Source organism: Limanda limanda, chromosome 9 (assembly GCF_963576545.1).
Source record: "Limanda limanda chromosome 9, fLimLim1.1, whole genome shotgun sequence".
NCBI lineage: Eukaryota > Metazoa > Chordata > Actinopteri > Pleuronectiformes > Pleuronectidae > Limanda > Limanda limanda.
In genome coordinates this window covers 26,821,407-26,844,979 of record NC_083644.1, presented here as the reverse complement: position 1 = coordinate 26,844,979, position 23,573 = coordinate 26,821,407, and the positions used below count along the sequence as shown (strand labels likewise).

The 23,573-nt window shown below is 41.8% G+C and overlaps 1 protein-coding gene across 1 annotated transcript in view; it reads left to right on the top strand.

Moving 5' to 3' along the window:
* Positions 1-23,573, top strand: part of LOC133010375 (inactive N-acetylated-alpha-linked acidic dipeptidase-like protein 2) — a 310,384-nt gene that overhangs the window by 451 nt on the left and 286,360 nt on the right. The window contains exons 2-3 of the mRNA XM_061077932.1: positions 5,978-6,155; positions 6,653-6,814. Of these exons, the coding sequence (XP_060933915.1) occupies positions 5,978-6,155; positions 6,653-6,814 (340 nt within the window). The remainder of the gene's footprint in view (positions 1-5,977; positions 6,156-6,652; positions 6,815-23,573) is intronic.

Genomic DNA, 23,573 nt, shown 5'->3' with positions numbered 1-23,573 from the left:
GTAGTTTGGACACAAGCTAGATTTTCGGTATGATTCCCATTTATAGTATTAAGACGAGACCAATCAGTGAGGTCAGATTTCCTTCCATCCTTCGACCGGTTTGGTCAGTCACAGCCGTTAATCGTCCTCTCACTGAACCATCGTCATCCACAACCAAGATGGCTTCTGTTGTGAAGATGTCTGTTTAATTCACTGTGGCAAAAAATGCAGCACTCAGATGTAGAATGTGCTTGTCTGTGCCTGTTTACACTTTTCTGCCACTCATCACATCATCACATGTTACGTTGCGCTGATGATTGTAGGTCTATTCAACTACATCCAGAGGCATTTTGGCATGTGACCATTGATAATGCCTGTTTGAAATTGTAAATTAATTGAGAGGTTCCATACTCATATGCAAATTTTAATTGGTCTGGCAATTTCAAGCTAAATACTGCCTTAAAGGGATAGTTCACCCAGAATTGAAAATTCACTTATCATCTACTAAACATTAGGCCTACGGAGGGGTGGGTTAAGTGTTTAAGTCCACAAAACACTTTTGGAGTCAAGGGGTAAACAGTGTTGCGGCCGAATCCAATACATTTGAAGAAATTATTGATCTATCTTCAGACGTAAAACAAACTGAAGAAAACTAAACATAACATGCCTCCATACTGCTCATGTGGTTTCATCCAAGTGCCCGAAGGGCCCCACCGCATTTGACTCAAACATGTACACCAAGTTTTAAGCCTAAATGTCTGCTGATACCTTCAGTCGAGGTGCCTTCAGGGACCGTCAGAAATGCTAATGTCCATTGGCTTAAACCACGATGGAAATTACCTTGTTTCAAGTCGAATATGAATGTTGGGGCTTTCAGACACTTGGATAACACCCACACGAGCAGTTTGGAGGCATGATATGTTTTTTCTGTTGTTTAATTACGCCTGAAGATAGGTCATTAATGTCTTCAATTGTATTGGATTCGGCTACTACACTGTTTATGCCTGAGACTCCAGAAGTGTTTTGTTGACTTCACCAACCCCTCCCTCGGCATAGTAGTGAGTAGTTAATTCAATCGTTTGATTTCTTGGGGAAAAACCCCTTTAAGGCCAGCATCAGAGAGCTACGAGATATTTTTACAGTGCTGCTTCAAGTAGCAGCAACAAAATCTGAAATTCAGAAACAATTTACACTGATGTAATGTGGTCACAGAATTGTGTTTGTAGAATGTTTTGCAACGGCTTCAAATTTGACTTAGCCAATCATAATCAAGGACTACAACCATAATTAAATGTAATTCGAGGGCCCATTGTATTAAAATTAATTACATGCCTCCATTGACAGTGTATGCATAGTGACCAACAGATTACAATTTGAGTTGCTCAATTTCCCTTGCACCCAAAAACAAATGATCCTGACTTTGTCATTGCTATAATTGCTATAATCCTTTGGTGAAAAAGCAATTGCGATACCAACCATTTAAAGAGATGCACATTGAAATATAACTTACTTGAAGCAATATAACGTGTTTATAAAGAGGTGATTTGTTTGCTCGACTAATAGGACAATTCAAACTCATTACATGTAAATAAATATTGTCTAACTGATGTCCTGACACATTAATGAGACTCTAACTGCTCCTAACAGCAAAAATATTACTCAAACCATCAGGTTGCCAATATTAAATTGTGGTTTATATGGTGCAGTCTGTATTATTGCAGTTACTGGTTTGACGTACCGTAGTGTAATAAGGATTGGTTTAAGAACCTGTGCTAGTAACAGATTGAGCCTGCTGTGCATGATCCTTCCAGATATATGCATTATTTAACATGATTATGATGCACATTTGATACAGTGATACTTTGTGTCAGTTAGGCTGAAGTTGGTCAATTTTGTTTTTAGAATCATTGAATCGTGCCAAAACTATGATGATCCTAAAATATTTTTTTGTAGAGAATTCATTCCCGACCTCTTACAGATGATTTGAAACGCAGCACTGCGAAAAAATGCTGCATTTAATGTGAGAAGTTTGCTACTGACAGCAGCTGCAAAAGAGAGAAACTCCATAAGTATCCTAAAGCTAGACTTGAGTTCCTCAGCTTTGAATTGTGCCTGGAGCTCTGTATCAGTGGCAGAATTCTATCCTCACAAATGCCTTCTGAAGCAAGTGGGCTGATGGTTTCAGAACTCGGCATTAAGTATTTACTCCATTTCCCATTTACAGTTACCCCACAGCAGTAGGAGTTTGGTAAGTTTGAACCAACTCCAACTGTTTCTCTGAAAGAAAAGACCATAGAGGCTGTGCTTTGATTAATATTTTGGTTTCACTTGATCTCACAAGATGATCATTATTATGACACTCGTATTGTGAACTTAAGAATTCTTAAATCACTATTATCTCAGCATAACCAAGGGAGTTATCATAGAGTCATCACAGTGACCATGTCAATTGTCACAGTGACCATGTCAATGTGACAATGCTTACATACTGATGTGTATCAAATGTAGTTTTCCATGATTATCATCTTAGTTCTATTGGTAATAACACTTACCAATAGATAGATAGAATCCTTTATTAGTCCCACAGTGGGGAAATTTGAGGGTTTTACATCAGCAGCGCAGGCACAGTGCAACAAGAACAAACGAAAGAGCAAAACAACAAAGTAAGAAACAAAAAAACAACAATGAGCAAAAAGAAAAAGTAAACAGTCAAATAAGCAAATAAATAGTAAGTAGTAGAACAACGGAACAATACAATTAAATAATTAGATAATTAAATTAAATAATTAAATAAATTAAATTGCAAATATTGTGTTGTGTGTTAATGGGGTCACAGCTGGTTATACAGTCTGACAGCAGCGGGAAGGAAGGACCTGCGATACCTCTCCCTCACACACCGGGGGTGAATCAGCCGGTGGCTGAAGGAGCTGTTTAGAGCTGCCAGGGTGTCCCGCATGGGGTGGGAGGAGTTGGCCATCAGGGAGGATAGCTTAGCAACTATCCTCCTGTCTCCCACCACCTCCACCGTATCCAGTGGACACCCCAGCACACTGCTGGCCTTTCTGATGAGTTTATTAAGTCTCTTCCCGTCTGCTGTCGAGATGCTGCTGCCCCAGCAGACCACTCCAAAGAAGATGGCTGATGCCACCACCGAGTCGAAGAAGGTCTTCAGGAGTGCTCCCTGCACCCCAAAGGACCTCAGACTCCTCAGCAGATAGAGTCTGCTCTGTCCCTTCTTGTAGATAGCCTGTGTGTGATCAGTCCAGTCTAGTTTATTGTTTAGGTGAAGACCCAGGTATTTATATGATCTCACAATGGCAATGTCCGTTCCCTGAATGTTCACTGGTGTCGGAGGAGAGTGTTTACTCCGGCGGAAGTCCACCACCAGCTCCTTGGTTTTTCCAGAGTTGATCTGGAGGAAGTTCCGCTGGCACCATGTAATGAAGTCCTGGTTCAGTTCTCTGTATTCCCTGTCATCACCGGCGGAAATGAGGCCGACGATTGCAGAGTCATCAGAGAATTTTTGCAGGTAGCAGTTTGTAGAGTTGTATGAGAAGTCCGATGTGTAGATGGTGAAGAGGACTGGAGCTGGTACGGTTCCTTGTGGGGCCCCTGTGCTGCAGGACACCAGGTCAGACTCACACCCCCGTATACGCACATACTGTGGACGGTTGGTGAGGTAGTCCAGGATCCATGCTGTGAGGTAGTGGTCCACTCCGGTCTGCTCCAGCTTGTCCCTCAGAAGTAGAGGCTGGATGCTGTTGAAGGCACTGGAAAAATCAAAGAACATGATCCTCACCGTGCTTCCAGCCTTTTCCAGGTGAGAAAGGCATCTGTGTAGCAGGTAGATGACAGCGTCGTCCACCCCGATGCCAGACTGGTAGGCGAACTGGAGCGGGTCCAAAGATGAGCTCACCAGGGGGCGTAGGTGTACAAGGACCAGCCTCTCTAGCGTCTTCATCAGGTGGGATGTTAACGCCACCGGTCTGAAGCTGCTGAAGTCTTTGGGTCGCGGGGTCTTTGGGACTGGTATCAAGCAGGACGTTTTCCACAGCTGTGGTACCCTCCCCAGCCTCAAGCTCAGATTGAAGACGTACCTCACTATCCCACACAGCTGGGCTGCGCTGGACCTGAAGAGCCTTGAGCTGATCCCGTCTGGACCCGTGGCCTTCCTCACCTTCATCCTGCTCAGCTCATTCCTCACCTGGGCAGTTGTGAAGGACACGTTGGGGGACGGGGGCTGGGTGCTGTGGGTTGTTAGGGTGGGGGGCGGGGGAGAGGGGGGGGGGAGGCAGTCCACAGGGGGTTGCAGCAGCAGAGAGGACTGGATGGGGGGAGGGGTGGGTGGCTTATCGAATCTGTTAAAAAACAGGTTCAGGTCATTCACCCACTTCTGGTCCCCCATAGGCTGTTGGTTGGGCCCCTTGAAACCAGACATGGTCTTCAGGCCCTTCCAGACCCCACTGATGTTTTTCTGCTGCAGCTGCTCCTCCATCTTCGTCCTGTAGACTTTCTTCCCGTCCCTTATCTTCCTCCTCAGCTCCCTCTGCACAGTCTTCAGCTCGTCTCTGTTACCTGACCTAAAGACCCTCTTCTTTTCCTTGAGGAGGGCCTTTATTTCAGGGGTGATCCATGGTTTGCTGTTGGAGAAACACCGTACAGTCCTGGTGGGGACGTTGTTCTCCGTACAGAAGTTGATATAGTCCGTTATGCAGGTAGTGAGACTGTCGATGTCCTCCCCATGGTCATCACTGAATACTTCCCACACAGTCGAATCAAAGCAGTCCTTCAGAGCCTCCTCGGCTTCCTCGGACCATCTTTGTACTGTGCAGGTCACAGCTGGCTGCCTTTGCACAAGAGGTTTGTACACAGGCAGGAGGTGCACCAGGTTGTGGTCAGATCTTCCCAGGGGAGGAAGAGGTGATGAAGAGTATGCCTCCTTGGTGTTGGCATATAAGAGGTCCAGTGTCTTATTGTCTCTGGTGTGGCAGGTGACATACTGGGTGAATGTGGGTAGAGTGGAGGACGGAGAGGCATGATTAAAGTCACCAGAGAGAAGGAGGAGTGCATTGGGGTGCTGGGTCAGCAGCCTGCTTGTCGCCGAGTGGATGACGTCACAGGCCGCCTCCGCATTAGCAGAGGGGGGAACATACACAGCCATCACAATAACATGAGAGAATTCCCGTGGTAAGTAACTTGGCCTCATGCTAATGGCTAACAACTCAATGTCCTTGGTGCAGGTCTGCTCCTTAACAGTGATGTGCCCAGGGTTACACCATCTCTCATTTACAAACACTGCAAGACCCCCCCCTTTCCTCTTACCGCTCTCCGTTGTCCTGTCCGCCCGTATGATGTGGAACCCGTCCAGTGTAGCATGCGTGTCCGGAGTTAGCTCCGTTAGCCATGTCTCCGTAAACAGCATGAGGCTACACTCCCGGTAGTCCGTTTGATGGCGAGTCAGCGCTGATAATTCATCCATCTTGTTGGGGAGAGACCGTACGTTTCCCATGATAATGGAGGGGAGAACTGGTTTAAAACGTCTCCTCCTGGCGCGACGTTTTGCTCCCGCTCGGCATCCACGTCTCTTCCTCCTTAGCTCGCGGGAGACCTTGGGTCTCTCCCCCGGTAGCAGCGCCGTGTGCCGGTATGCTAACAGCTGTTCCCTGGTGTAAACAATGGGACCTCGGCTACGTGCTGGATCCCCGGACACGGTGGTGAAAAGTGCAATAAGCATAAAAAAGACAGCAACAAGCTTGGCGAGTCTAGTAGCCATAGTGCACTACAACAATTACCAAAATAAAAAAGTAACAAAAAAATTGTCTTTAGCAATAGTGCTAAAGACAAAGGTAATGGAATTAATTTTAAAGCCATCTTCACATAAAGCAACAAACCTGATTATTGTGCTTGAATAAAGACATTTTAGTCTGGACCAAGTAACAAAATAACTGCATCATATTAACAACAGATTTTACAGGTTTTTAGTGGTTGTCACTTTCAGCGTGTTCAGACCCTGGACCTGATCCTGACCCCGAGTTGATGGAACCCATCCAGCCGTCAGTTTCCGTTTCACCCCATGGTCGGTTTGAACGACTCCAAGAAGATCCGAACTACATCTCCCACTTTACCAGGGCTCCTGCTCATAAAGGTCAAAGACGACTCCACTGCTTCCTGCTCAGGTAATTCAGGGACGGCCAATGCAGTTTTTTGCATGACCAATTATTTAAATATAAATGAAATGACCCTTGGTAGGAACAAAAGGTATCCCAATCCTGGTCTAGCCAGTATCTTTAGGCTCCACATCACCAATCACACCATTGATTGTTCAGGCTGTTGGGTGTGTTTACCCTATGCATTGTCGTTAAAGGAGTGCACACTCCTTCACACATTGTGGCAGTAGCTCTCCCCACATCCGATCAATTTGACACAGCACTTGCAAGGATGGATAGGTTGTTTATCACCCACCTAAGCACCACTGAGTTCAAGGTCTGAATGATGCCCTCAGGTGTTGAGTAACTTGCCCCAACACTGACTCAGCTGCTATGAAAAGGCAATAGCACCCTGTCAAATGTCAAATGTCCAATTGCAAATCAAGAACAAGCGCCATCTTACCTTTAAAGTACCTGAAACAGTGAGTAATAATAGACTAACTGACCCCTCCCACATTCTCTTCCAGGTACTTCCTGGCTGCAGTGGGGCTTTTTGTCCTGGGTCTCCTCATTGGCTGGTTCACTCACACGCAAAGCGTCAAACGTCCTGTGCCCCTGTCCGACAGCTCGGACCTGCTGGAGGAGCTGCTCAAAGGAATCACAGCCGAAAAGATTGATGCTCTTCAGAAGTAAGTTCTCAATTTATGCTAAATAGATGAAAAATAATCATTATCACTGAAATTACACTTTTATCAGACAGATTGAAAACAAATGCAGGTTCTCACAATAAACCCTTTTCGAATCATGGTGGCAAATAGTTTTTCAATTGAAACACAAGGATTTAACATTTTTACTTCAAATAACCTCTTTGTGCAAATTTCCATTACCTTAATTTCTAGACAATTTCCATAGACATTTAAACGTAATTTATTTTTTATATAACTACTACTTACAACAAACAACCACTTCTATTTTACATTTTTTAAATCATGCCCTGATGCTCATATGGATAATTTTAGAAAGAATTGACTGCCACTTTTTTATTTTATTTTCTTTATGGTACAGTTTTGCCGTTCACCCATACACATGTTAATAAAGCGCATCTATATGCATCACTTTCTCTCTATCTCACACACTGGCGGCAAAGCCATTAGGGGATATTTGGAGTTAAATTCAAACAGGTAGGCAGGTGAAATGTGAGAGACTGGGATTGAACCTTTGACCCTCTGGTAAGTGGTGAACCTAGCAACAGCAAGGAGGTGTTTACTTGTCACATGTTTGTGGGGAACGTGATACGGAGAAAATGGGCCAGGTGAAGACTACTGACACAGGCATTAAAAGATAAATATAGAAATACAAAATGTCAGGAGATTTCAGGAAGATGTTGTTGGAAAAGTGAAATAATGCTGATATTGGGGGCTGAGTTCAACTGTTGTTCAGAGGAGAGAGAGGTATGAAAGCAAACAGATTATAGTTTGATGGCCCAAGATTCAAGATAACCATTATCAAGTCTGACCTGTTTTCTTATAGCCAGGTGCTGATCTAATTTTATCCAAGGATAAAGATAGAGGGGAAGACTATGATATAAAAAAAGGGAAAGAATGAAAACAAGAGATAAAGGCTACGTACCAGGTGGCACATCTTTTTTTTTTTTACCATGATACAAACCTCTATCAACCTGAACGCTGCCTTCTCCAAGCCAAAGGATCATGGGAAGCCGGGGTGTATGTGTCTTTGTGAGATAACTGGCTTTGCCACTGAACTGAGACAATCATGTCACCATGGTTTCTCTCTGAGTGTTTCGCCGCACTTCATTATTTATTTCCTCGCATTTACATTTCAGGGTGCCAGAAACACCACCCACCACCACCTCACACACCCATCTATAATCACACACGACCCACACACACTGCATCTCTGCCATCTGCGAGGATAATAGAGTGTTTGTGTCAGATGATGGATGACACAGAGAGAGATACTAATAAAATCAAATGGTTATTTTCACCAGCTACTGATCCTCAGTTAATTAATATATCATTTGTTATGATTTACTTATCCGTGCCCTCTGTCAGACTGTGTCAGACCTGTGTAAACTGTATCAACAAAGCCCCGCATTATGTTGTACCCTTGTACTATGGTGGCCTGTAGTTGACCTACACAGAACAATAAGACACATTTTTCACAATACGGAGGATTAAATTAGCTCATCAGAGGCTAGTATCCACAGAAGGGTCCAGTCAAACGATTGGCCAGGTCATGGTTGTGGCCATGTGTACTTTGCATACATATTGTTTGTGAAAGAATTTAACAGAAAGTCTTCACTGTGGCTGTATCCTCATCTAATTTGAATGGTAGATGAATGTGTAAGTTTGTTTGGTTTGACTCCAGAATTTACATCTGAACCACATTTACTTTTTAAGTTCATCACCAGACAGTACACTTTGACAGTTTCATTCCATTACAGGATGAAAGATCAGTAATATATTTCAAGTAGGATATTTTGAAGACATAATCATTCACAGGAACAACGCTGCAAATGGTTTGACTCATTGCACCAACAACGTTCCACACCCACTCACTTTCCCCTCGTTGCTCACTGTATTGGGCACAGGAAATTGACAAATAAGGCTGCCTGAGCAACTGGGTGTTGAGTCTGGCAGAGGAGAAGTAAAAGCGAGACAGAGGCGAAGTGAACGACACATGGAAGGAGCTGACGGCGACAGACCTCAGAGAAACGGGGGAAGAGTGAGGAGGTGATAGCGGAGGGGGAGCATATTTGAACAGCTTTGCATGTCTAGACAGGGGAAATATCTCGGTGTGAATTAATTGCTGCATAGTTTTCTGCCATTTTCCGGCATTAAGTGATTGTTATGGCTGCTGCTGTATAGCTTTTATTCAGGAAATAACGATAAACATGTGTATTGTTCAGAACAGAGTTCCTGGCACAGATAGATAATCTGTGTTAATGATTTTATATTTTATATACCTTTTTGTTCCTCAAACAAAGGACCTACAGTGTTTTTCCATCCCTTAATACAATGTCAAGTCAAAACTTTCTTCTTTCCCCTTTAACTTGAAACTTTGTGCAACTGATACTTCTTGAATTTACACTTCAAAGAGCATGCAGAGCTACTGGATTAAGTTCAAATCCCTGGAAGATGGTTTCCCACTGTTAGTATGTTATCCTGTTTAATACCTATTCCTGCTGCTAATTGTGCTTTAATAATGAATTCACTGGAGTGGAGTGCATCTTCATTTATATGTGTTTTGTTTCCCTGAATACATCCCCACACATATCTTAAAATACCTCAATCTTACTGGGTTTTTACCGAGTCGTTTGAATTTGTTTTGGTGGGGTTGTAATCCTTTTGATGCTGTTCATCAGACCCCTGGGCTGTAATGGTTACTGATTCTGGCTGGAAGACTTCTCACCATGACAAATCTCTATCTAGCTGATATGGCTTTTTATCTGGCCGATATCGATCTTGCTGCGCTGGCATCAGAACAACAGGCACCATGGATCACTATCTTGTTATGGTTTGAGTCTTGTTGCCGCACAGCTGTGTACCCTGACCGCTCTTTTTTTTAAATGAAGACGTATGCTGTTGCATAAAAAAAGAAAGCCCGACACGCACCTCATTTGAACAGTCAAATTGATCAGGGAGGTAAATGTTTGTTAGAGCTATTGCTTACTTACTTTGTGCTTGTGTATCACATTTAGACGACTACCAGCAGTCTCTTCACTTCCAATCATCACTGACCTGAAATACAATTCTACTGTCTAGGTACTTCCAGGGAAGGGGTGCATCTTCATTGGGGACCTGCTATATTCCTCTGGTTCAACCATTCAGCTTTTTTTGAAATGATACAACAATTCTGCCTTTCTAACCATTGTATCTCATTAAACTGCCATCCCCCCACTGTTTAACATCCCACCCCAACACACTGCCTCAAAGGTAATATGATTCCATCTATGGAGCACTTCTAGACCCTTGCTCACCACAAAATGTGACCTTGTTTGTCAACACTCTCAACAACTGTTTATTGTTTATTTATTTGGATGTGAAACTTAACATAATTCATATATATGATATGTGTAGGCCAAGGCCTTTTTTCTCCAATTAATTAAAGGAATAGTTTGCAGAAAAATGAACATTCACTCATTATCTACTCATGCCTGTTGTGATGGAGGGGTCGGTGAAGTGTTTGAGTCCACAAACACTTTTGGATTCGGAGGGGTAAACAGCTTTGCAACCCTAACCCTAACCCCTAACCCTTTGGAGAGGGATGATGTCTTTAGTAGAAGTCAACTGTCGGGACCAGTTGCATCAGGGAGAATAATCACAACCATAAACAGCATCTGCTTGAACCTTGCAGATGTTGTCAAGTTAAAAGTAGTATGTCATGAGTTGGTCCTATATCTTTATTTATGCAATATGCATTGGCTCGTCTTGCCAGACCCTTGTTGTGTCTTCTCTTCACCTCTGTCCTACCTATAACAGGGGCGGTTGACTCTACGTCTCTCTCCACAATCAATGAGTGCATATTTGGAGATATATTTTGTACCTTCCTCCAGTTGATATGTATTCGGCCTCCTATCTCAACCTTTGATTCCATGGCTACTGCAAAAGATTGTGTATCCTGGAGCAGAAATGAATAGAGGACTAGGTGAATCACCCCTCTGACCTTGATGTGTGAACTGAGTCCTCCTGAGAGAGATAGTAAATAACCTGTGATTTCAGAAAACCTGATTCTGTCCAACACAGGTTGGTTGGAGAAGATATAACTGAATACAGCCTCCAAGTCAGATATGTTCATTCCACTTCAGTGTTTACTTCCCAGCTCATTATGCTGCTAATTGACTTTATCCAGTAAAAAACTGTAATTTATTCTGACATTTCAAACACTTTCAAGTGAGCTTAAGGTTTTCTGTGTTTTTTACAAGGAAGCTGAACTACCTGTCAAAAAGTTTGTAAAGAGCAAACAGCTGAAAGTAGGCTGAATGGAGGAGTGCTCGTCATGTCTCGGTAAAGGCATCAGGAGGTTTTATGAAGGTGCAGCCGCTTTAGCCACTAATCACTGAGGTGGAGCTATGTTCTCACTCTGCTTACAGCCTCATCTCTCACTGTCCTCCCCACTCAAAGAGCTTGTTTCCTCAGACGACTCAGGATTTAACCCCAGGTTAACGTCTTATATGGCTTTGAAGCAGTAATATTAACCACTTGACAAACACAATACAAAGGCTAGTAATAAATGCCTCAATTTTAAGTTTATACAAAGTAAGAAAGAGAAAAAAGACTTATATGATGCAATAATGTGTTAATATGACTATGATGATTTCACTATTCAGTTTTGTTGGCTGATAAATTAAACATAAACAGAAAATATAATGACAACCAACAAAATAAAAATATTAAAATAATTTAATAGTAAACACAGGGTCCAACATAAATTCAGACATATATTTACTTTTAAAGAATGTTTGCAAAAAGAAATATAATCAATCAGTGACATGATTGATTTATGAACAGGTAAAGTTATATGTGAAATGATAGTTAAGTGGACAGGAGGTAAGCAGGCTTAATAAGAGTGATATGTAGGGGAGTGGTATGGGAGACGTAGGCTGCTTCTATACTACTTTGTTTTCAGGTGAAGTGTTTTCAGACTAAAAAGTGCTTGGCCCACACATGCGTTTTGGCTCTGTAACTTTGAAATAAGTGACCTCATGTACACTTGGCATGTGTGTGCTGGTGTACACAGCATTCGGTTGTTAGCTGCAGAAATTGCTGTGCTACAAATGAGAAGGGATCTCAAAATGGCTACTCCTATGTGGGTGTTTTTTTCTAAAATGCAGAATTAAGTGCACAACAGCTGTTAGTAAAGACAACTGGGTCAACAATCCCTGTAATTGATTGTCTGTGTTGCGTTGCACACTGTAGCCAAGGCTAATGCCTCTTCTGGAAGGGGGTAATCTGACAGGAACCTGAATCAGCGAAGGCTACATCGTGACCGAAAAGACCCAATCAGCAAGTGGTTAGGAGTGTCTACATCATCGCTTTTACACATCCCGGTTTCTGCCCACTCAGACTTAAAAGCTGCCCCGGAGTTTTCAAACTGAAACGGGGACAGCGGCATTTATAAACTTCTCTTTTTACGGCTTTAAAAGTCCAGGGTAGTGTGGACACCAGGCTCAGCAGAGTTGATGCATTTTCAAATGCAAACTTAGGAGTGCGGATGTAGCCTTAGATGTGGGTGGCTGACAGCTCTCCAGTACAGGAACCAAATAACAGAAAGAACATTGGAAACATTTCTCAGTGTGGTCATGGACACCAGTCAGAGAGAGGATGTAACATAAAGTATGAATAGCATCTCAGTCTCGATGAGGTGTGCACGTGTTTCTGAGCTATAATCCATCCGTATACGGGTTTCTATACAGTCTCTCCTAACTGCAGCTCACTTTACTGATTACAGACTTCTCATTAAAGCTCTTTTAATCACTGAAATCAGCTGATTAGGTTGTAGTGACATTTTTATTTTCATGATTGCATGAGCTTTTCTCTACATCAGGCATCCATTGACGGATTAACACGAGCCCTTAAAGGATACACTCAAGTATTTCATAATGCAGATGATTTCAAGGTCACTAAACTAGAAAGGCAAAGAATGTAATTCTTTACATTTCCTTTATAATTATACATCAACATTCTTTAACAACAGCTCCAGTCATTAATACCAAGTATGCAAAACTGCATGTAACCATAGCAACAGCATACTTCCTTTTACACTGCCTCCCAGTTGAATAAGAATCTCACGAACACAGCCTCAACAATATGTTGAACACAGTAAGACTCACCTATGTAAGTGTGGTTACATTAAATTACGATGCACATGTGTTACATACAGTGTTTACTCACTTCTGCAGGTCATATAAATCATCCAGATAAGTTTGGATCGATTAAAGAGCAGCTACGGCGATTTGACACAATTCATATACAGGTCTTGATGCAATGCGGATTTAAAAAAAAAAACACTAGCGGAACAGGTGACATTTGATGACCTCAAGTGATGTTATTGAGTCAACATCCACAAATTTCAGGAGAAAAAAAATGATGGGGTGTGAAGTTAGAAAGAGCTCACCAGCTCTCTCTTTGGGTGCATGAAATAAAATTAATATCTCTGGTTCTACTTGATTAATTACTGTTTCTGTTTGTTAAAGTTCCTCATATTCTAAAGAGAAAAAAAACATAGAATAGTACATACATCTCATTAATGTATTACAAAATTGAATATGTTCCTAGATATAGCTTTGTGAAAGAAGTTATTTAAATGTTTTCTTTCTTTTCTTTTCTTTATTTTCAAGAAAATAGTACTTCAGAAACTGAGATTGCCATAAATGGCAGTTAGCACTGAAATGGCTATTCAATTGATTTGTCCATTAGTAGTACATTAATCATGTTTCAGTAATCATTTGATCTTGTAAGCCATTCATCAAGCAGACAACGCAACAACTGATACAACAAAACATTTCAAGAGGTCACTTTGTACTTGTTACAAATTGCTATTGACAGTTTATAGATCCAAGCATTGCACGATTAATCAGAAAAATCACTGATAGATTTGATTCAGGGATTTTGTCTGGCTGGAGTATTGGAATACAAAATGAAGTCTGCAGAGGTCGAGGTTTTCTGACTCTTTGTCCTTTGCAAGCATCAGGCTCTAAAAACATTGGCTCCTAATATTTGTCATAACATATCTCAATGTCATCTTTTGTTACGCTCTCCACGACACTACCCACATCTTTAATTTCCTTGTCTGTTCAAATGTCAGAGTGAGTTGGGCCGGATCTCGTTAAAACATTTTCATCACCATATTCTGTGTAGTTTTATTAATACGTATTTACAAAAGCAATTCAGTAAAACGGAAAAAATAGAGGTTTGCAGTCAGGAAAACGTGTATCAGCTTCCCTCCACTCGTCTAATCGGATGCTGTCTTCTTTCTCTCCCACATTAACGGCTTCATTTAAAATGACTGGCTTTTGATGCTGTACTTGTTAATGAACAGTGCACAGACTCTTCTACTAGGCAATTAAACTCAGAAAATGACACTGACACGACATCGACAATGGCTCTGTACTTGTAATGTGATTGGAAACATATGAGCACTCAGGGTTAAATAACTTGACAACCAGCGTCCCTTTATTTGAACACAGTTACATTAATTGGCTGTCGCAGCTTTCCTGTTAACCTGGCTCACATGACGTCTGTGCAGCGTGCAGACTTGCATACAGCTGCATCTCTGTGCCTGCGTCTTGTATTTGTGTGCAATGCCAGCTCGGAAGTCAACCGCTGTCAAAACAACACCACTGGCAATAACATTGTATTTGGCGTTTCCAATAACATCAGACTGTGAATATGCCGAGATGATGCAGAATAGATGAATACAAATCCACGGCATAATAAGCGAGACAGCATCTGAACTGAGATATTATGCAATTTGCAGCAGTTACATTTAAATTATTCTAATGTGCAATGTCCCAGTGATTGGTGGTAGAATGTTGACAGGGTATATTTTATTCTCATGAAAATAATTTCTCGCTGATATGAAAGGATGATTGTGTGTGTGTCAGGGAAGTACATGGACAGGGGAACGCAAGAAACAAATGGAGATGGAAAGGGTGAGCTGGAAGTGAATACAAATAAAGAGTGAGAGAGAGAGAGCATTGTAGGCCATGGCACACAGAGTTGATGCAATGCAAACTGTCAGTGTTTGCAGTAGCAAGGATCAGAACTGGTGACAATCATCATAAATTATATGATATAAATTTTAAGATGCAAAGTTTTCAGGTTTCTTTTTTTCTAGCCATTTCTTTATTGCCTTATGCCTCAACCGCCTCATGTTTGCAGGATAAAGCTCACTGTCGGACTAAAGATTTTTTTTTTTTTTGTCAAACCAAATGGCTTTTAACCAAATGCTTCTGACCTGTTTCAGGAAAAAAGTATATGCTCATTTCAGGTCTGTAAAAAGCATGGGTTTCACTGATGGGTGGAGTTTGCTCAGTGGTCATGGTCCTGTCATAGAGATCAGCATCACAATCCTTATGTTCATGAAGTTGGAAGTGAGTGATTTAGGTTTTTTTTTTTTTTTTTGGAAAACTCAAGAACCAACACAATTTATTATTAATTGTTCAACTATCTATTGCATTTCAGATCAAGGAGTGCAAGACAGATTTCAATCCACCAGCTTAAATCACCTCTGTAGGTTGTTTACGATGTGTTCTGCCCAGGTGTTGATGCATCTGTCTTTCTCAGCCTCACACTTACATCATGTTTTGTCCTAGTGTGATTATTCACAACTGAGATAATGACAGCTGAAGTGACGGCCAATTTATGCTTGTACGTCTTTTGTAAAACGGACAGATAAGACCGCCCTATCCGTCGTGGAACGCCCTCTCCGAGCGCCTCGGAGAGCATTTCGTACACGTCTGATTTTTCAAACTGTCCGTCTTTATGTCGGAGAGCCCACGGACAGCTCTTGGCTGTGATTGGTCCGCGAACGACATCATTTCCCTACGACGTCATTTCCTTACGACGTCATTTCCGGACCTCACACTTCCTGCCTTCTTCCCTGTGTCACATCAAACCCAAACACAACTACGATTCTACGATTAATGTGACGTGTGTGTTAAGCCAGCGGAGTTGTCCGGCTGCCGGTGGCTCGTTAGAGCACTGACGGCATGTGTGCACGGTCACATACGGTTATAACGAGCTTTCAAAACGGCGCTAGCATGCTAGGCTAGCGGGCTAGCCACCATGCTAACTGCGGTGGTAACAGTGCAAAAACCCGCCGTCACGACTTTAATTCCACTTCTATCATGACACTGTTTCTATAATACCGTCAGGTTAGAAGCAAACACTGGATAGTAGTAGTTAGTGTCGGGAGTCCCTGCTGACTGTGTGTGGAAGCTGGGGGGGAGCTAGCTCCCTGTAGCTTCTAGCTACATGTAGCCTCAAGCAGATTCAAGCTGTGGAATCAGCAACACAGTTCGGAAACAAGACCGGAGAACCGCTGCGCTAAGAAACGATTACATCAGCATTTTGACCCGCTGGGTGTCACTTTATTTAGTTCTGTTAGTTGCCATGGTTCAGTGTGTGGGAGGCAAGCTAACAGAGGCAAACAGACACACGTGGACTTCTTCTTCCCAAATGGGGTAGGCTTCTCTGAGCTCGTCTTACGTTGCGCCACCTATGAGTTTGGCAGTGAATTTTTTTCGACGTACAGTGGTCGGAGAAACAAAAATCAAAAAGACTCTTTGCCCCCTGTGGAGCCCTCTCCGAGAAACGGATACGTAGAAGCATACCGGAGCCTTAACACTGAAGTGTAATTTCACTAACAAAGTGACTGCAGTCATTTCAACATGTTCAGTTGAGAATCAAGCAACCTTATAGTCTTTATCCGATTTACGTTCACAGCAGCAACACATCCTCAGCAGGATTCAGGTGATGGGTTGTGCAGCAGACAGAGGCAGGACTCCATGTTTTAATTCTACTGCAGAGTAGGGATGAGCGAGTACAGCATTATCTGTATCTGTATCTGTTAACCATATGAATTATCCGTATCCGTACTCTGAATGGGCGGGGCCTAACCAGGAAGTGGGTGTGGTTTAACCAGGAAGTGGGCTGGTTCAACATAACTTTCTTTTTTAACTTTGAAATTTTTTTATGATTTTTTTTATTTTTATTTTTTTTAAATTTATTTCCACACCAGGTGTGTGTGTGTGTGTGTGTGGGTGTGAGTGTGTGTGTGTGTGTGTGTGTGTGTGTGTGTGTGTGTGAGTGTGTGTGTGTGAGTGAGATGCGAGGGACGTTCACTGTCCCCCGGAGAAACGAACACCCTGCGCCCCCAGTATAGAAAGACGTGAATTATCACATACAGACTGGTTTTGTTATTTTCACCCTACATTAACACTTAAAGTTTAGTGCAGTGTAATTGTTTGCCGTGATAATTAAATGCCAGTGTGATAATAAATGACAATTTCAAACCATACAAACTGTCATGTTGTACTGTATTTAATAGAGGTTTACTTTACTGTAAAGTAAGTGTAAATGTAAAGTGAAAATAACAAAACCAGTCACTATGACTTGTGAACAAATATAATTCACGTCTTTCCATACCAAAAACACAGAGTGTTCACCTCTCCGGGAGACAGTGAACGTCCCTCGCATCTCCAGCGCTCCTCTACTGAGCCAATGCAGGTCTCGTGTAAAATGATCCAAAGACTCGTACCCGAAGACCCAGTCGGGAAATGAACGAATCATTTCTGCTTCCTTGACTGAGCCTATGGAACAGTCCCGATGCGCAGTGAACCTGAGTGACTGAGAGACAGAGAGCTGTTCTGTGAGTGAGTGAGCAGAGCCGTGTGTGACGGGAGGAGCGCTGTGACGCTGTGTGAGGATTTTCATTCAGTCCGAGCACAGATAATGACTCCGATTACTCGTATTATAATCGTACTCGGCAAAAGTGCTTTATCCGTACCGGATACTCGTCTCTGCCGAGTATCCGGCTCATCTCTACTGCAGAGATCATGTGATTTTGTTTGCAGCACATTGACAACAGCACCGGGCATTACCACCCCAAACTCTCTTGACATGTTTGTCTGTGTCTTGTGCATGATGTGTGTGACGGCGATTTCTCAACCAGAGATTTTTTTTTTCTTTTCTTTTTCATCTTCGCCTCTGTTGCATTATTTTACATCGTCTCCCCCGGAGTTTCTGCAGACTTTATACCGGGGACCCGGCAGAGGAAAACCGCAGAACCTCCGAAGGCTTTCACACGGACATTTGCGTTTAAACATACACGTCCTGAGGAGAAACTGAAGAGTTCAGTGCATTTTCCTGTGTGCAGCGTGGAGCAGCTGTCCAATGAATCAAACTAGACTGGATCGAGTTTTAATCCGATGAGAAACAAGTTACATGTCTAAACACTGCTAAAGCAATACAAGCAGCATGTGTAAGGTAGCAAAAATGTCAAATCAAATCTTAGCAATTTCTTTACACAATTTCATCATCTTTGTTGGCTGTTCACTTGCACCCAATAAGCTGCAAGTAAGCAAAAAGCGTATCGTCTTTTGCAGAACAACTAACAAACTCTCCTCTCTGCCTTTTCTCAATGAGTGAGACGCAGATGAAACAGTGGACTAAGATACAGTAATAATTAATCTAAGGGCAACAAGTGTTGTTCAAAATTTTATGCAAAGACTAGTCATCTGCATAATGAAAACTGTGGCTTGTGTATGCCGGAATTAGTAGAGAAGAAAGAAGCAGCTGCAGCAGCAGCAGGAATAAATAAGTGACCAGGGGAGAGTGTTGATGGGTCTTTCGCTGACAATGCATGTGTACTGCTCAGTCGAGGCTGAACTTCATTATGCGGAAACACAATCCGAAATTTGTGGTTACAGCACAGCGGTTACCAGGGATATGCCCCATATGTGTTTATGTATGCAGCCACTTTCTGGTTTGACTGAATATCCAATGTGAATCTGAAGTCATGTGCATCAGTGTTATAGCAGAATCAACGTCAATCAACTCATCATCGCTTAATCATGTACAAAAGTCGAATCCACAGGGTACTTGAGGTTTTAAACATCTCTGACCCTGTCCACCCTTTGTATCCCAATTCATTCTGACAATGTGTTACCTCACACAACCTGCATTTCGATGGGAATGTAATGGACGAGAAACATCTTCATCCTGATCTGAAACCTCATTTGTATGCTTTGACACATCATTGCTCCTGGTGGAAATTTCATTGCTGCATTCAAAGTTGCCATCACCCCTTACTTGTGGAAGCACCATTACAGCCCACTCATACACATGATGGTTAGTGGAAATTCAGTCAGGAAGACTATTTGCTGTACATTTACTGTCGTTTATTGATGTGTTTTCTCTTCCTTGCAAATCAACTGAACTGTGGGTGTTTCCCATTTGTATGAAATCAAGACCCCGCGGGAAATATTCTGAGAATCAAATATTTAAGCCATGTGGGTTCGCAATGTGAAAAAAGTCAAATGAGGTTGTAAGTAGAGGAATAATGCTGGTACTTTACTGCATGTCTGTCTTGACTTACCATTTCATCACAGCATGTTGGAAGTATTGACATCGGTTTCCTTTGTGAGTTATCACTTCATGCAAGCAGACACATCATCACTTGTTGTTTGGAATCTTGAGAGATGTCTCCCCCACAGGCGGATATGTCATCACAGTCTGGAGCTGACTTGTCCGAGCTACAGATTGAAGCATCGCTGCTCCTGGTAGAAAGGCCGTTGTCATCAGTGGAAGTGTCTGCATACTCATCACTGAAGTTAAGAATCTTATTGCACTTGATGTAAAAGTAATCAATCAAGGTGGAAAGAAATATCTTTGTGGCAGTAAAAAAAACTGTTTTACAATGCAAAACAGATGCAAAATGATAAAAGACCAAAGATGAAGATAAAAGCATGAGATGATATCATAAAAGAACATCACATAAAACCGCAGCAAAGCACAATAAAAATGTCTGAAAATAAAAGCATGCCTTAACAAAAGATTTAAAGGCCAACACTGACTTTGCAAAACTAAGAGGAATGGAGTTTTTATACAAAAAACCCTTGGTCATAACATTGAGGTGCAATGCATCCTCACAAGGATCATCTTTTTTTATTTCAGTCTGTCTGGTTTTGCCATGCCCATTATACACAGATCAAACTACAGAATTTCAAACGTCATCTTTGTTATTTAGTTTTGGATTTCCCTGGACACAGTTTTTACTTCCCAGGGTGCAGAAATTTAGATGTACTTCCTTGAGGGACTATGTATTGGTTCAATTTGCTGCTTGGGCAAGAGACCGCCATGAACACAGTATATTAAGATTTTTGGCTGAAAGTCCTTGGATACCATGGTTACCAAGAGTGGAATTTAATATTAAAGCAAACACTCTTTGAGCAGCGACTTTGTCAGAAATTAAGCTTAGTGGAAGTTCAGTCAGAACACTCCACAAACTTCTCCCATTTTGTTCCAATCACACTCTGAAAAACTCACCTTGAGGCAATCACTTGAAAGCTGTTGAACTTTTAAAATGTTCTTATCATCTTGTCATAATATCACTATGACCACCACATTATAGCTGACTTCCCAGTGCAGGTTACGTTGCTTATATTTCCTGTTCTGCTGCATTCTGCTGCTGTGAGACGTAGCTCAGTCATCCATAGCTCGTGTTGGACTAAATGAATTGGCCCAAACTATAAGAGTCAGAGTTAAAAGCCCAAGGCCCCGGAGCTCGAGCTGGCTCAGCTTTGTGAGCTGGACAGCCTAATTAGAGACAGCAATTATCCCAATGCTTTGCCTCCTTCATGGACCACAGCGACTTCCTTCACCATAAGTGCTGCTTCTAAAGTTCAGAAACTCAAGACACACACCTATCCAGCTTTCTCCTCAGCCCTTTACATTTCTCAGGGGAACATCTGGTTAGATTGCTCAGTGCTGAACCCCAGACAGTAAAATGGACATCACCCTGGTGGCTGGGTGCTGTATAGGCCCTAAACCTCATGTTCATTGATGGGACACAGACTAAAAATGTCAAGTGCATTTTATATATATTTTTGTTATTCAAGTATTTCTTATCACACTGACCAATGTCCAAGTGTATTTTTTCCCAGTTAGTTTGGTTATATTACATTTTTTTATGCTTTTTTAAGACAGGATTAAATTGACTTCTGAAAATGACTCATGATTGGTCAAGCATGTGCATGAGTTGGTCCTTGGTACTGTGGCTCTACAACACACAACAACCTCATGTTCATGGATGGGACACAGACTAAAAATGTCAAGTGCATTTTATATATATTTTTGTTATTCAAGTATTTCTTATCACACTGACGGATGTCCAAGTGTATTTTTTCCCAGTTAGTTTGGTTATATATTACATTTTTTTATGCTTTTTTAAGACAGGATTAAATTGACTTCTGAAAATGACTCATGATTGGTCAAGCATGTGCATGAGTTGGTCCTTGGTACTGTGGCTCTACAACATAGGCATTTGCTGCAGACTACTGTGCAGACTGAGAGACTGACAACCAGTCTAAGATGAAAAGTCTCATCCATCTGTTCTGGACAGTGAAATGCAGAATGCTTGTGGGGGGTTCCCAGCTTGGCTGCTGATTAACCTCCAGTTCTCTACACCGTTTTTACTACCTCTGCCGACAGTTGCCATTTTTAACGTTTTTAAAGTTTTAACCTGTTGATGGCACTAATTACAATTTTGCAATTAAATTGTGTTGTATCAGTTTATTCCCAGATCGTGTTAGTATGTTAGCACGGTGTCACCTTGACTGAAATAATTGGTGCTCACACTGAGTAAAAGATCAAATATGTAATAAACCAGAACTTTCCTTCCTCTCAGAGTACTGAGCAGGAAGCAGCATGCCACAAGCTCAAAACATAGATAATAATTGTTCATCTATGTTTTTCCTGTGATTTGGTCTTTACTTTTGCATGGTTTACACAGTAATGTTTCATTTAAGCTGTGATGCTGTGCTGCTCTCAATAGGACGGAAAGGTAAATCCTATTTTGGGGGATGCAGGAGTCAGAATCTAACATTCAAGTGCTTCATACAGCTCTGTGAAGAAAAGTGAACCTGCATAAGTTGAACAAAAGAACTCAATAAACAAGCGAAATGCATACCATAATTGAGTTCTACAATGTAGAGCTTCCATTTGCATTTACATTATGGTGATTGCGTTGAAGGCAGGGCATAACTGCTGGGAGGCTGATAGAAGACGCTGTGCCACGGCAGTGACATGAAGAGGCAGTGAAGGCACACGACTTCAATAGCTTCTCCACATTCAGACCTTAACAAGCGTATAAGGTTGAAAAGAAAAGCAAGAATAATAGATGTCTCAGAGGCTGTTTCTATATTTAAATCATACAATTTTATATAAAGTTGAGGCTATAATAATAATCATCAAACTGTAAACTACCAGTACTGAAAAGAACTTTAAACTGCAAAGATGACTCCTCTTTAAAAGGTGTGTTTTGTCTGTTTGGTTTTTCTAAATGTCCATAAAGCACTGATTGCCTATAAGGACCATTGTCAATGACAGTAGTGTGGGGTTACCCAATTTTTCATTTTCGTAAAAGTGTATTTCATAGAAATATTATTTAAAGTGGCCAGGCACCTACAATAACCTTTGAAATGCCCGACAGGCATTTTCTAGAACCATCCCTGTGGAGCCTTGGCCATAATAAAAGCGTAGCTTCTGTTGAGTGAGTGACTGGTGGTTAGTGGATTTCTTCATCAGTCAATTCCTAAGGGGAACACTGATAATATGAATGGAAATTTTCACTCCTTAAACTGTTATGGATTTCTGAGGGCAGAGCAATGCAGATGTAAAAGTACTTAACGCAACCTCTGCATATATATATATATATTTATATATATATATATATATTGTGAACTTGGTTCTGCTGTTACTGCTTAATGAAAGATTGTTTGGGATCTCAGAGGTTGCATTAAGTAATCTTCCTCAGAAGAGCAGAGGGACTGGTCTACCAAAGCAAATGGCAGGCATTGAAAAACGGCCATCCTAAGACTCCTTCCATTATGGTCATTGACCCGTGTGAATTGTTTTTAGCAAGCTCTTTAGTTTGCTTGTCACCTTTGCCTTGTCCTGAGTAAAGCTGGGCACTCCTTAGATTTATTGCCAGCCTTTGTAATAACAGACCATCCTTTACTGCCTTTTGTTTATGCTCGGAGGGTAAGGACCTCCTGGGCCTCAATGTCACGTCAATGCAACATTACAACATCTCGTCAAACAGAAATGCCTAATAACCTGCCATGAGCCAGACGAGAAGAGAAGAGCTGTATAATTTCCCAGTTTTCATTCATTTTGAAATCGGTTTCAAGTTGTTATGAATGGGTTTTAAAAAGTCTTCAGTTTGGGTTGGAACATTGCTTATATTCACCGGTGCTGTAGCAGAAAGAGACTTGTAGCAGCTTCAAGCACTAGCCAGCCTTTCCAGTTACCCTCTGAACTGTATACGAACACATGAGTGACTTTCTGCCTGCGATGTTAGTTTAATAGACTTTCACAGGAACATTTCTGTTTCCTTTCTCAAGGCTTTGAAGGTTTTCTTTACCCAGCCAAGTCCATGGCCTAGAAAAAGTTGTTTAATGTATGTTTTGATGTCCTTGAGTTTGACATCTTAATTCCACAAGATGCTGGGAAGCACTCGTCACTGCAGTGGGTATTTTATTGCTCATGGGATGGATTTGTGACTAACTCTGATTCACTAGGGTATTTTTTTTCTCTCATGAAATATCCCCCCATGCTCATGCTGAAGTCTCTACTGTACACAACATTTTTACCTTGTGGTTAAAAATAGTCTGCTATGCACTAGTAGGTCCAGAGGTAGAAG